Source organism: Triturus cristatus, chromosome 1_2 (genome assembly GCF_964204655.1).
Source record: "Triturus cristatus chromosome 1_2, aTriCri1.1, whole genome shotgun sequence".
Classification (NCBI taxonomy): Eukaryota; Metazoa; Chordata; class Amphibia; order Caudata; family Salamandridae; genus Triturus; species Triturus cristatus.
In genome coordinates, this window is record NC_140580.1 from 389619517 (window position 1) to 389634716 (window position 15200).

General features: G+C 43.2%; 1 protein-coding gene across 2 annotated transcripts in view; it reads right to left on the bottom strand.

Annotated features, from left to right (window-relative positions):
* Positions 1–15200, bottom strand: part of HTR7 (5-hydroxytryptamine receptor 7) — a 635768-nt gene that overhangs the window by 52914 nt on the left and 567654 nt on the right. For both annotated transcript variants that reach the window (XM_085614963.1, XM_085614962.1), the window contains exon 2: positions 9600–10349. In XM_085614963.1, coding sequence (XP_085471089.1) covers positions 9600–10349 — 750 coding nt within the window. The remainder of the gene's footprint in view (positions 1–9599; positions 10350–15200) is intronic.

The window sequence follows — 15200 nt, forward strand, 5'->3', positions numbered from 1 at the left end:
CTGTTGCATTGTGCAGAAATGGCTGACAAGGGTCACAACTGGAGGTGGTGTGGAATATGTACATAGTGGAGAATGTAGGGAGGAGCATTGGATTGACTTTGACAGGCTGAAAGCACACCCACTAGCTCTGAAGGTGAGCTGGCGGTCCCAGGGGAGTGCTTAATTCCTTACAGCCAGGGTCACGAAATTGGGAGGAGGCCTGGCATTGGAAGCTGTAGAGATGATGAGGCTGACCTCACCATATTGGAATGGCTTCTCCATCAAGTCTTCCAAAATGCATATTTCATATTGCCTGAATTTGAATCTGAGGGTTGGAAATGGGATTCTCGGTGTGTCAGGGAAGGATTAGAAGGGAAACAAGCTATGTCAAGTGGCAGTGAGACTAACTGAATTGACTAGCCTATGTTGCCCATATTTTCTGATTTGGACTGTGATGAGTGCCATGTGACTCTATGGCATGCCAGGTTTCTATCCTCAATGGTGGTGGTTGCCAAGGTAAGTCCCTTATTGTCTCCTTCCATTCTTCTACAGAGAATTCATGGCTTACCTCAAGAGAAGATGAAGGGTCAGCAACTCAAATCCTTTCGCAAGAATTCTTGCAGAGAGGTACCAGGAGCTCTGAAAACTGTAGGGCAAGATTCCCCTGCTGCATTATTTGAAAGTAAAGTGATATCAGAATGATGGGTGGCTTTAAAATTACTGACCTTTTCTTGGATATAATAACCTAGTATTGCAGTGAGGCCCAGCTATTCAGTTTCATGTCTATGATCTGGGGTCAAGTATTAGGATTAACTCTTTCAAAGACTGTATCAAAAAAGAAATTGAAGGGGGGAGGGAGTCCTCACATCAACAGTAGCATCATGTTGGATTTGTTGTGCTTTTGTAATTTTCTCTTAATGCATTTTTGTCATTTTGGGGTCATTGAATTTATCCAAATGTACTCCTTATTCTAAATTGGTTTGAGATATTTCTTGTGTTGTGTTTTCAGTTTATTACTGTTTGTGTGCTGCATAAATACCTTTCACATTGCTCCAAATTAAGCCTGTCTGCTCTATGCCATAGGTACCAAGTGGTAGAGCTAAGGTTTATTTAGTGACTTTAGTGAATAATCCTGACAAGGTTTGTGGTTATTATTTGAGGTGGGTACTCACCCTCCTCAACTAATACCACCATTTTTTTACAAATACCATACACAAATGAATATACATACAATCTCAGTTCCTGTAACGTTGTGCAACTAAGCGTTAGCTCTGACAATTTTGGCAGAAGTTATTTTACACCATGTTTTCTTACAAGATTTTACACAGCTTGGCAAATTAGAGAGAATTTTGTGCAAACATTTTTTGCCAGTTCCAAATCAAGATAAAGAGAACAATTTGTAGAGTTTGTCAGTTTTGTTTAAGAAAACAAAAAGACAGAATTTGAAAGGGGTCAGCAGACTCCAAGGTCTACCTCAAGGTGGAACCAGGTTGGTCACATCTGCATGCACGATGCAAGACAGAAATATGATTAAACTTTTTCTCTTAACAGAATTATTGAAGGACACTGGGGAGATATTTACAAAAAATGCCAGGGCGCGGTGTTACGTCAAATTGGCAGTGCGGTGTCACACCAAATTGGCGCTGCCAATTTGGAATAACACCGCTCTCTGACATGTTCTTGTAAATATCCCACCTGGTGTCAGAATGCAGCACACTTAGGAAGAGCAAAACACAAGTAGAAATTATTAATGTGTCCTCCTATTGGCATTCTAAGACCGGGTATTTCCTTGCCTTAGTTTTTGGCACTGTCCCAGCCTTTTAAATATGAGGCAGCATCAAAAAGCAATGGGTGTTGCAGTGGATCGCTCACTGCAACACCCATTGCCCGTCCCTTTGTCGCAGCAGACTGCGGCGAAAAAGGGCATATTTACATGGTGGTTTTAAGCCACGTTAAGTGACTTAGCGCCACTTTGTAAGTATGGGGAATGGTGCAACGCTACCAGACAGTCAGAAAAAGTGATTCTCCAGTGGCATTAAGGGCATTTAAATATGCCCCAATGTGTTTGAAGTAACGGCTGTACACACTATATAATGCCTTTTGCCATGAAATGGTGACTCAGGCGAGTTCAGTATTTAAACGCTTCCAAGATTGAGGGGATATAATTTCAACATTTGATACTACTTTAAAAACTGCAGTGTACAAGCACTCGAACGAGGCACATGGACAACACCAGTACTGAATGAAAATAATTGCTAAAACAGAAAAAAATTCCTTTGCTCTTGAAATTTCTTTGGTTAACATTTTATGATAAATAACATACCTCGGCTGTGTTTTATGCTTCCAAAGAAACGAAACGCTTTTAGCTACTTCATCATCATCATCATCAATCCACTTTAATCGATTACTTAAAATCATAAAAGTACAAGACAACATCTACATTCATATACAAATACAAATACAATAAATAACACTGTTAAGCTCATCATAAAAACATTCATAAAAATTATTTCATTGCTCGCAAAGCTAAAGTGCATTAAAAAGCATGGACACAGAAGGAGTACCGAGCCATAAAAATCATATAGTATCTACTCAAACGAAAAGTTTCTATTGGCTATGATTCTACCCCTCAACCTAACTGCGGCCACTAGAAAAGACGCTATACAAAAAGTTTCCCAGGTATTGGTTAACATTTGTAAATAGAGTAAGGCAGGTTTGGCCTGAAGAAAGCCCTACTTACATAATAAGGGAACCAAAAACTTCTTCCGGATCGTAGAGTAGTGTTTACAAAACAGTAAAAAATGTAGAGTATCTTGAATAGAGCGGTTGTCACAGGAACATAATCCTGCATCCTCAGGTTTAGACCAAATCGGATAGTCCCCCAGGATAAAATGTATTAGATTAAATCGGAATCTAGTCAGGAGCCAACGATGAAATGGTTTAGTAACTATAAGCAGGTAGGGTTCTATTATCAAGGTTGTTTTTATTAGAGAATGAGCCCTTACTAATCGTTTTTGTAGCTCATTCCCTTCCCTTTCCATCATCATCATTTTTGTAAAATTACTTTTCACCCATTTCAGGTCATCCTTCCTAATGTTTTCTGGGAGATCATATAGCTCCTGGCGAACCAGTTTAGAGAACATAGATTTGACATAAACCAACCACTTGATATTACTCACTCTATCCAATTTAACACAATCCCGAAGTATCTCTTGATTGAGAGTTAAATCTGGATTAGGCCACACTCTGAGCCAGCAAAGTAACGGCGCCAAGCTCAGAGTATCAGATAAAAATCCCAATCCTAATTCCTGGTGCAGAGAAAAATTAGGGGTAGAATGCGGTAGTGAAAGGAGTTTCCGCAGAAAACTTTGATTTTGTAGCTCTACGGCCTGTTGACAGAACATGCGATTTACCAATGTTAACAATCAGGTCCAGGGACAACATAAACTCTCCAAATGCATCTAGTAGACGCTGTAAACCTACCGCCGTTCTAGCCAGTAGTACAGCGTCGTCTGCATATAGGAGAACTGGAACTAAAGTGTCGCCTGCCCGCGGAATGTCCAAGCTCGCTTTAACCAAAGTTTTGTCCAGGGCATTAATGTATAAGGTAAAAAGCAGGGGTGCCATAATGCACCCCTGTTGAACCCCTCTACTGGATTTCAAGGGTTTGGAACACCTACCATCCTGGGACAACCTAATTGAAGCGGTAAGATCACGATGAAGATCTACTAAAAAATAGACCAACGGCGGATCCAGACCCATATCTAACAAAATAGACCACAGCTTCGACCTGTTAACCAGGTCGAAAGCTGAGGTCAGGTCCATAAATGCCAACTTCAGCGTACCCTCCTTAGCCATAGTATATTTTCCTATTAGCATAAAAAGGTTCAGGCATTGATCCATGGTACCTCGGCCTTTACGAAATCCATATTGTAGGTTACTTATAATATTATTATCGTCAGCCCAAACTGTGATCTTGCCTGATATAACTTTGCCTAATACTTTAACAACCGAATCAATCAAGGATATGGGTCTGTAGCACCTTGGTTCACTCCGTTGACCCTTTTTAAAGACCGGAATAATTGTTGAGTGACACCAAGATGGAGGAGGCCCAATCAAAGCCACAGCATTAAAAACATTAACCAAAATCTTTGCCCAGAAACTGGGGCTATGCTTATAAATATCCACTGGGACATGATCTGGTCCTGGTGCTTTGTTACTTGATGTATCTTTTATGGCCTTTTCTATATCCTCGACATCAAAAGTAAGCGGAGGTAAACCTTGTTGCGAAAAGTTATTAGACACTAGATCACAGGGATCATAAGAACCGTAGATCCCTTCAAAATGGTTCAACCATTGGGCTTCCGTAACATTATTGTCCTGGCTGATGTTATCCAAACCTGTAAAAAGGGGAGTATTGACAATGGACCAAAACTTGGCACTATCTTTTAAAACATTGACAGATAGGAGGGCATCCCAGGCTTCTGCTTTAATTTCTGATTTTCGCCTATGGATCGCAAGCTTATAAAGTTTCCTTCGACTCGCTATCAAGGGCCTGTCTTGCGGAGAAGTTTTTAAAGCTAAGATTAAAGCACGATGTGCTTGCGAGCAATTTTCGTCAAACCATTTTTCTTTCAATTGCACATACCCTTTGGATTTGGTAATCAAATCTGTAGCAATCTGAGAACAGATACCCACAAAAGCTTCCAATGTAACGACCTCTGAAATTGAGGGGTCGCTACATACTGTTATAAGGTCCCTAGTGTTCATACATAAATCATTAAAAAATAGAGTAGGCAACACTTTGGACCACTTAAGTCTCCTGTCTTGATCGCGAGTTACCAAGTTATTAGGACCAAGTGTTGCCTCTCCCAATTCTAAGAACCCACAATTACAAGCCAATTCCAAAAAAACAGGATTATGATCGCTAAAAGGTGAGGATATGGCATTGTAATAGATAACCTTATCAAGCAAATTATGAGACAAGTAGATATAATCAATAATTTTCTCGCTTTTTTTAAATGTATAATAACGATCAGTGGAATTAGCAAAAGAGGGTTCAAAAATATCTATTTCAGTCAAAAAGCTCTCCAAGGCAACACCTCGAGGGGAATGCTCGAAGTGCGGGGTCACTGAATTAATATAAACCAAATTATCAGATATATGACAAAAATGGTCACATAAATGAGTGTTAAAATCCCCTAAAAGTAATATATAACAGATAGTCGATTGATCTCTCCTGTATTCAACTAAAAAATCATTCAGTTTATTCAAGTGCTGATTAGTTACTATACTGTCACTTGAATTATAAAAATTAATCAGTAACAATTTAAAATTATTTGGGCGACTTACGACTAAAACCAGTAAATTGGCCGAATCAACCTCTAATCTTGATAGTGAGCCTTTAAGGTTATGGGACAAAAGGAACATCAAACCTCCCTTCGCTCTACCAGCCTTAGATGGACATGCCGGTAGGGAGAAAGAACTATACCCATCTATACAAAAACCGTCCCCCTTATCCCATGTTTCCTGTAGGGCGATTATTAGGGGTGGGCGGAATTTGCGAAATTAACTTTCGCAAATTATCGCGAAAATGTTTAAAATTATCGCAAACAAGCGGAAATATCGCGAAGATGCGGAAGTTTTTTTCCGGCATGTTCGTGAGATTTTCTGCATGGTTGCGGGTCGCCAACTTACCCATGTGGTTGCTTGCGGGCGCGGCCATCTTGTTTTGAGTTGTCTCGCGGTGCATGATCGCGAGAAGAAAGACGTGATTGCGCGACGCATGACGTCACTGCGGGCGCGAACTGTCACAAGACAGCGCAAATGGCTAAAAACAATACAACATCTCATGGAGAACGCGACCGGATCAAGAAAACTTGTCGGCGAACACAGGGATTCAGGTAAGGCGATCGCGCGCGCGCGAGAATGTATTATTTTACAGCGCGAGCAAGAAACAAATTATCGCCAAGCTGCGGAAACCGGAATTTTTGACATTTTTACGCTCTCCGCGGAACGCGAAAATGTCAAATTATCGCAATTTCCGCGAACGGAATGGAATTTTCGCCCAGGCCTAGCGATTATATCATATTGTTTTATGGTATTCAGCCATAGAGTATCGGTTTTCTTTGAATTGAGGCCGGCAATATTCCAGGTAATTATTTTGCAGTTTCGGGTGAAATCTTCACTACTCTCAACTAGGTCTTGGACCACAGGGATCAAATCTGCTCTAGGCACCCCTGACCCCGGTGGTCAATCATTCTGATCCATCTGGGTTAGTGGAAAAAAACTATTAGATGTCAACAGCCCTTTATCCATGGGAGTGGGCAATAAAGATGGATATTGTACTGGTAATGTTACGGCCTTATTCTCCCTTCCATTAAATGACCTACTGACTCGATCATGGGAGATAAACCTACCCGCTTGGGGAGGGTTGATAAGGTCATACATTCTCCTAGGGGGGGGGATAAAAGAACCCCAACGGCACAGCTCTGATATCCCCACCAAAATGGTCCGTTACATTCCAAAGCATTCTACCAGGTGTTTTGTGATCATTAAAATTAACTATAATACAATCCCCAGGAACACATTTGGGACCATTACCCACCCAACCGACTTGCCTAGCCATAATAATATTAGCAGAAATCCCAACAGGGCCAGAAGAATGACGCTCGCACCAATGCTTGGTCTTTCTCAATAGGGCAGCTGTGGGTTCGACATCGTCAGCTGTTAGAGGAGGAACCCCTACTAAAACTACAACCAGAGGAGTGGCTTCTGGTGGTAGATTAATTGTGCATGTGTTAGGAGACAGTGTTTTCCCTGGCGGCACTACATTCTTGTTCCATAAAACGTTCTTGCTGCCCAGAGTACAATCAATACCGTTCTTGTCACCAGCCAAAAGAAGTCCATCACCAGCTTCTCGTGGATTAGAATCTAAATGACTGGCTACCGCCTCTAAATTTGGATTAACCCTAGATAAAGAAAGATTCATTTGTGAGGGCATATCAGCAGGATCAACCTTAGAACCGGGATTCAACACTGGATTTAACCGTCCACTATTCAATAAAAGACATTTTGCATCGGATTTAAAAGAGTCAATCATAGAATCCAAGCGATCACATTTTCTCCTCAGGTCCGCCACACACGTATTCATAGTGTCAATGACATCCTTAGCAACGTTAGTCAGTATGGCATCAAACCGCGACGAGAAAATCTCTTCCACCAGGTTCCGTAGCGCCAATTGTATATTATCATCCAACCCAGAAACAGGCTTTGGTATACTTGCTTTGGGCCCCCTTTGTTTTTTACTGTTTTTTTTTACTGCAGCCCGTGACCCCTGTGACTTATAATCCTGACATTTAGACATATTTACCGCCTCAATAACAGGAACTTCCAATAATAAGTCCCGTTCCCCCATGGCAGTTCCAGCAATCTCCGGGAGTACAGTGGCAATGTTTGGGCCATTAGTCACGATCACCTCAGGATCCAGGGGTATAGATGACATTTGAACAGGTAACAGGTCTTCAGACTCTCTCGAGGTTATGCCCAGTTCCCTTTCGGCAACCTCAATTTCATTATTCAAAACCCCCACAGCTGTAGTCAAATAGGAGATGATAGAAGTGGATTTGCGGGGTACTTTAGCATTAGAAACCCCCTGTACCTGATTTCCAGCCAGCTTCCTCTTACCCATTTTACTGGTGATAGGGACGTGGCCCAGCCCAGCCTCCTTCTGGCTCCGATGGGCCTGCCCTTGGCCCGGGCTTCGCCCGGGCACCGCCCGGGCACGCCCGTGTGCGTCCCGCGCTGCGGTATGCCCTCGCTGCTTTTGAGGGCTCCAGGCGCCGTTTCTGTGACGCGGATGCTGTGCGCGATGTTGCGGCGTCTGGGAAATGAAGTTCTTAATGTGCAGGTATGCCATTCACATCACGGCTCAGTAAGGGACAGAACAGCCGTTCCCCTCACGGCAACGTTGTATCAGGGATCTGCCTGACCACCAATACTGCCACTATCAAGTTTGTAAGCTACTTCTGAAGCCCTCCTATAGAATGACCAGAACATGCAAGAAGTGTGCATTTAAGTATCAAATTGAACCAGATAATAGTGATCTGTTGCTATCACATTTGTAAAACACTATGACTGCATTATAAAAATAACAATGCATAATATAGTGGAAACTGTAGGCCATATTTTCGAACCCTGTGTCATATTTGTGTTACTTTTGTAACTCAAACCCAACGCAAATTGTCAAGATGGAATTTAATATCCAACGTAAAGTTAGATTTGTGCTGGATAATATCTCAAAGTAACATGAAGTTGCTCAGAGCGCTGCCATGCATTAGTTTGCATCAAGGGAGCATAACATGGGTGGTGCATGGACATTTCCATTTGATGCAAATCCCTGTCTACAAAAAATTGTTACTTGTGCCAAAATCCTTCTTCTTGAGGCTGGTGCAGCGAGGAGAAATGTTTTAGTTTTTCCTCTTTATTCCTACTTTGCATGTGTGCTACATTGTATAGCAAACTTACAAAGTGAGAAAAGCCTTAAAGCATAGTTTTTGTACCGGAAGCAACCCCTTTCAATTATAAATCTATTCTTTAGGAAACTCAAGACACCCTACCACTATGGAGCAACTGGTCTGCGTTGGCGTATGGCATCCAAAAGTATACCAGCGGAGGGAGAGAAGGGAACAGTGCCACATCTTAATTGATATGGCTTTGTTCTGCTCTCTTCCTCTTATACCACGCAATGTAGTTGTATTCCCTTGTGTGACTTCCTAGTAAATCTGGCCTTCAGTACGTGTTTACTACCCGCATGGAGCTTGTGGTAACTCCTCCCAAATAACTGAATAAAAACTGAGGGATCTAAATTTTACCAAGTCATCCCTTGTGTTGCGCATACACTGACACAGAGCATATTGCAACATGTGGTAAAATAATTATCCCCAATTAGTGATATTACTGCTTATTTATCATGCCACTCTAAAGGAGGAGGGTAGTGTTAGAATGCTGCAATACCTTGCTGTTACCGCACCTCGTTAGACAACAACCTTGCAAAAGGTCCACACCCACTGCTGGTTTTTGAAGGTGGTGGGCACAGGCACACATTTCATGTGTCCTGGACTTATTTTTCCTTATTAAACTTTGACCCAGGAAGAGAAAAACAGAAAAGACAAAAAAACAGCAACACAGGTAGAAGGCAGGAATGAAAAAGTACCTGTAAGCGCTAGATAAGGACATAGGAAGTGTAGGGTGGTGGAAGACAGAGGAATGAGGTGGAATCCAGATTAGGCAACCTTGAAATGGGGTGACCTTAGCAGCACAGGTGACGAGGTTCTAAGAAAAACATTGCCCCCTGCAATTACTTTCTTACTAATTAAGCACCTGTCGACATCACACTTGTTGTCACCAGCCAGGTCTTACACAAGTGTACCACGAACTTGGTCAATGAATTTTCAAGGTTCTACATTGTGGCAATGTTTCACATACATTTTGTTTGTTTCCCCGAAAATCCCCTTTCAAGTAAAAAAAAAACATTGATAACTGTACAACTTGTACTTGATGAACCTAATCATGCAATAGTGTGGAATGGATATAGTATAATAGAAGGGAAGTAACCTTACAGAATGTACTCTGGCCTCTCTGCAAGCTTCAGTGCCTCGTGCATCCCAGCAGCCGATAATTTCCGGTTGATATTCCTGTATCTACATTGTAACAGATTACGGTAGGTCGTCCTCAGGTCCCGGTTGAAGAAGGCGTATATAAAAGGGTTTATAAGAGAGTTGGCGTATCCCAACCATAAAAAAGTTCTCTCCATCCACAAGGGAATACAGCTACATTCAGTGCCACAGATAAATGGTCTTGCAGTTGAAAGTATGAAAAACGGAAGCCAGCACACTGTAAAGGCACCAACAACAATACCAAGAGTCGTGGCAGCTTTTTGTTCCCTTTTGAAGATGGAAATGTTTTTCCTATCATTTCTTAGGAGCTTTGAGAGATTTGTGCATTCTTCTGATTCTTTGTGTAGTTTTACCACTCCGTTCACCGACTCCATTCCTTCGTTTTCTTCGTGCTTTGGGAATCCAGCAAATTTGTGTTTGGCTGCACTCCTCTTGGCTGCCTTGTAAATTCTATAGTACATGAAGAGCATCACAGACATTGGGATGTAAAATGCAACAGCTGTAGAATAAATGGTGTAGCCAAAATCTTGACTAATGAGGCAAACTTTGTCATCGTTGACATTTTGGGCCCATCCAAAGAGAGGTGGCAAAGTGATGGAAGCAGAGAGAAGCCAAACACAGAGGATCATTTTGGCCATACACTTCCCATTCTGCCTCACAGGATATGTCAGGGGTCTTGTAATCCCAAGGTATCTATAAAAGGAAAGGAAAATTAGCACTGTTCAGATGTGTTTATTTGACACAATTAATGCAAATAAATTAGAGAATTAAAAGTCTAGTGCAAATTATGGCTTCATGACATATCCTCTATATTCAAAATGTTACATTATGAACTTAAACAACTTTAGTTCTCTAAATACAGAGAGCCTTGCCAAATCTATGAAACCAGCTGACATAAACAGAGGATGTTACACACTAAATATGCTTACTAGAGGCAGTTGTGTAAATGCCAATGAATAGCTGTATGGAAATTGTTCAGCAGGTGTTATCGTCTATTTCCCCTCCTTTTGCCCCATGCCCCACAATTGCCTACCAAATGAACCAGTGGTGGCCCTTAACATGTAGAGCGAGTTGGGCAGGCAAATACACATACACAAACACACATGCACACCCTCTTTCACACATACACACAAATACATTCAGCACATATACACGCACACACCCATTCACGTCATGCATGCACAAATACATATAAATTCATAAATACACACATGCAGACATCAAACATTGAGCAAAAATCTCACCAGGTAGCCGCAGTAATCTTGGGTGGCGAGAGGGAAGCCTTGATGGTTCCTGGAGGATTGGGACTGCTGCCATCTGTCATTGACTGACCTTCTTATGGGTTGGCCAATGAGAGGAGGCAGCAGTACCTTACTGATCACAGAGTGGGATGTGGTTAGTGAGACTACTGACCTCATCCCAGTCTGTGGCGAGCATCACTGATGCGCACTCAGCCATGGACATTTCAGGGCTTAAAACTGAAGCGCAGAGGTCCGGGTCTATCAGTGAGGCTCCCCCTCGTCATGAGGAGGAGGCTCATAGAAGACTTTGCCTGGCTGAGGTGGTCACGCCCACCGGGTTAAAAAATCTTCAGCTCAGCAAATTTCAGTTCAGGCAGCCAGGTTTCTGCGCATTTAGCACATGTGCAGTGCCTGGCTGCCTGACTCCCACAAGAAGAGTGTCTTTCAGGCTGAACTTTGTTCAGTCTGACAGACACTCTTTACGCATCAGAAAGAGTTGGACGCACAGGGCCCCTCCACCCTTAACAACAGGCTGCTCCCAAAATCAACAATTTATGCATTAATATGTGTGTAAATATTCTCATTGCCTCACAGTCCACATTCACATCCCTGCTTCTTCCAGTGTCAAGGCACAATTGGGTGTAGGTATGTACTTAAAATTAATTGTAACAGAATATGCATAGATGTATAGAGTGAATCAGTATTTTACATATGTCAGGAATATCCCCCAGGCATGCAATTGCTCACGGAAGTGAGGAGCTCCTCTGTTATTTTTTTACGGTGCGTGCCTAACCCGATACAGAGTAATACTCGGCTATCAAGCAATCACGTCCGCCTAGTGAGTGGTAAAGTCAATCCACAGTGGCTCACTGCAATGAGCCACCATGGCAATTGAGCAGCAGCAACAAGGAGGTAATGTACTATTTCCATGAGAACCTAGGATTGGGCATTTTTCCACTCTTCAAGCAACAGTGAGTAGCTGGGGCTCACTGTACTACAGCCAAACAGTGGATAACTGATTTTTCTTTTTTAAGCAAATTTTATTGGGTTTTTAGAAGTTAACACAGTACATATGCTTACTTCATCAGTTGCTTATTGCACATAAACATACATTACATTGTACCGTGTTTGCATCCTATACTGGTATTATGCTTAGTTCAATAATAGGTGCAGTAACATTGATGGCATATATCATTCAGGTCTGGAAAGAGAATACGCCTTGCTCTGGCAGCAAATTAATCTATTATCCATTGTACATAATTACCCATGCTATCACATTATGGGGAGTCGGCTCATGTGGTAGAATTCTCGGAGCATTACTGGTTTTATACACCCGTGTGTAATACATGCTTTTTGTCATTCCCAACTTGTGAACATAAAGCAAGACCTCAAAAGTAGTTACCATTCCTCAAGCCATCTATCATCAATGAAACATTGGGCAGGTCCAGAGCTTTGAAGGACTCTGGTATTGGGTCAGTGGATCTGCAGCAAAATATATTCTTTTTAAAATATGTGCAGTTTTCCGTACTTGTTTTTCTTGCCCCCGGGTGGGCTATGTCCTGTGGGGATTAATAAATATTAATATGAGGGAGGTGGGTACACAGGGACCCTCTCCCCAGTACTATTTCGACCCAGGGGACACCGTCCCCCAGCCGATATTGAGAAGGGGTGGTGCGGCTGCGTGCCCTGCTCCCCAGGATGATTCTGACCTCAGGCCCTCTTACCCCAGGCCCATCCTTATTATGATTGTGAGGGGGCACGTGGCCCTCTCCCTGACCGATTTTGGTTCCGGAAACCCTATCTCCCATGGCCTGGCCTGAGTACCAAAGAGGAGGGGGCCACACGGCCCCACCTCCTGGAGCCAATAAAGTCCCTGGGAACCCTATCCCCCAGGGCTGGCTCCTGCTATATTCCAGGGTGCCCACCTTCAGGATATAGCAGTTTCCCTGCCAGGGAAACCTGTGTTTTCTCTCACTTGGTGGTAGCAATTTAAAATCTCCTTCCAAGTGACAGCAACACAAAGTCCGCTCCCAGCTGGCGGGAATTTTAAAAATGCTCCTGCCAGCTGTGAGTGGGCTTCAGATCTGATTCCCTGCCCGCAGTGATTTAGGCACGGAAACAGATCTGAATATTTCTCCCACCAGCAGGGAGTAGCATTTTTAGCTGCTCCCTGCAGGCTAGTGTAATGCAGGCTCTCACTGGATGCAGTGAACTGGCTGGGGTGGCAGGGACATTTTGAGTCCCCCATGGCCCCAAGGAGGATATGGTGGGTGCCCTGAATGGGCAGCATGGCACCCACCCTTTGATGGCCGTGCCAGGGGGAATGGGGTCACCAGGGCCAAAATTGGCCCAGAAAAGGGTGCACATGGCCCCCTCCCCCTTTATTAATTGGCCTGTCCCTGGATGAAAGTGGCCAAGGGAGGGGGCTAGGTGCCCCTGTTCCTATTAACAATATGGCTGGGCCCTGGGAGATGGGGAACCCTGGGCCGAAATCCACCGGGAGATGGGTTTTGTTTTCCACATAATTACAGTGGTGGGCCCAGGGGGATGGGGTCCTGGGGACCAAAAAACAGCCCAGGGGCACATGTAACCCCCTCCACTAAACAAAATGCACAGTATCCTGGGGGATGGGGTTTACAGGGCCAAAATCAGCCATGGGAGGGAGACCCTTGCACCCCCCCCCCCACAAAATGTTCCAGGTTCCCTGGTAGGCAGGTTAGTGTTTAAAATCTGAACAGAACTATAATGTCCCTGTAACCTTTGTTTTTTTTTGTGAATACACACACTTATATCTATTCATATATCTCTATATATTTCTCTTTCTCTATATATATTTCCAGTTCCCGCACCCATTTCCAGTTCTTCCCAGCAGATTTCAATGTGAATCCTTTTCTCCAGGTCCCCCCTGCACAGGAGCTTCTTGACCCTGACGAATATGACCCCGTCTTCTGCGAAAGGCAGGTAAGTGCTTTGGTAAAATATACCCATTACTGGGATGGCCCACATATGGGTCAGACACCGGCAATGGCTGGAATTTCTCCACATATATTGTGCATATATGTGTACACACAGGCATCAATATAAGTGGAAATACATTGCCCACTGCCGAAAAACCACCGCCGGCCCCTAAAGTTAATAAGACGGTCAGAAGTCCACCGGCACAGTGGTCTCCTAGCAGTCGTGGACACGGTCCTTTGGCAGTCGGACCACCAAATTCCGAATAAGGCCAAAAGTTGGAGATTTGCCAAGGTAGAGGTGCTCTTTAGGAGTGCCTGTAGAAGACATATTGACTTTCGTAGGAACATCCTTCATCATAGATCTCTATTGAACACACTGATAATGCACTCTTTATCTGTTATTGGGTTAGACATCGCAATAACATTGGAGATAGCAGTATATTTAAACAGGCATTGGCAAAGTCAATAGGTCTCATCTATTGTGACCTATTGCCTTGACCAATGGTTTCTAGCCATGTTGCCAAGCATCTGGGATGCTGCACAGTTTTGCTAAAGTCAAATGCAAAAATCCTTTGATGAGGCCAAGCTCTTCATTTTGTTGTTGCTCGCACCAACAAAATAACACATGCAGTTTTTGATCTTTTTTCCAAGTTTGATCGTTAACTAAAAGGAAATTAAAACAAGCAAAAACTTTTCTTTTTTTACAGCAGATGAAGTTACAGAAACCACTCAGGAGGGTGAGGATCAAACAGCAAAGCAATAAAGGAGGTGACACAAAAGTAACAGGGAGGGCGAAAGGGGATGCGAAAGCAACAGTGGGGTGGGTGGGAGCAAACCTTCATGGGGTTTGGGGTGAAGCATCACAGAGAGCGCAGGTAGGGAAAGCACTTGAAAGAAGCACACAGGTGAGTGCAAGGGGGAGTGGGGGAAGCAGTAGGGCAACAGAGAGCAACACAGAGTGCAGGGGGAGAGACGTACATGAAGGAGATGCTCAAAAACATGTGCACCCTAATTGAATGCTTCACACAAATGAAAAAAGTAGTGCTTAAAAGGCAAGCTGTGGAAGCAGCGATACCATCCAATCAAAGAGATTGTAAGGTGGCAATGCTCCATGGGAGGGACAAACACGGGATTGACAAGCTGGGACAGCAGCAGGCAAATGAGTGACAAAGAAAGCCAACCAATGATAAGCAATGGGCTGGCTTCAAGGACTTGATGTTCTTGGTAAGCCACAATATGCCTCACAATAAAAAGCGTATGCGCTCTCTAGTGGGCTAGACATATAAAGAAACTGACATTTATATGTTTGGTACCACAAAATGCACCATTTTGAAAATTAAAAACGT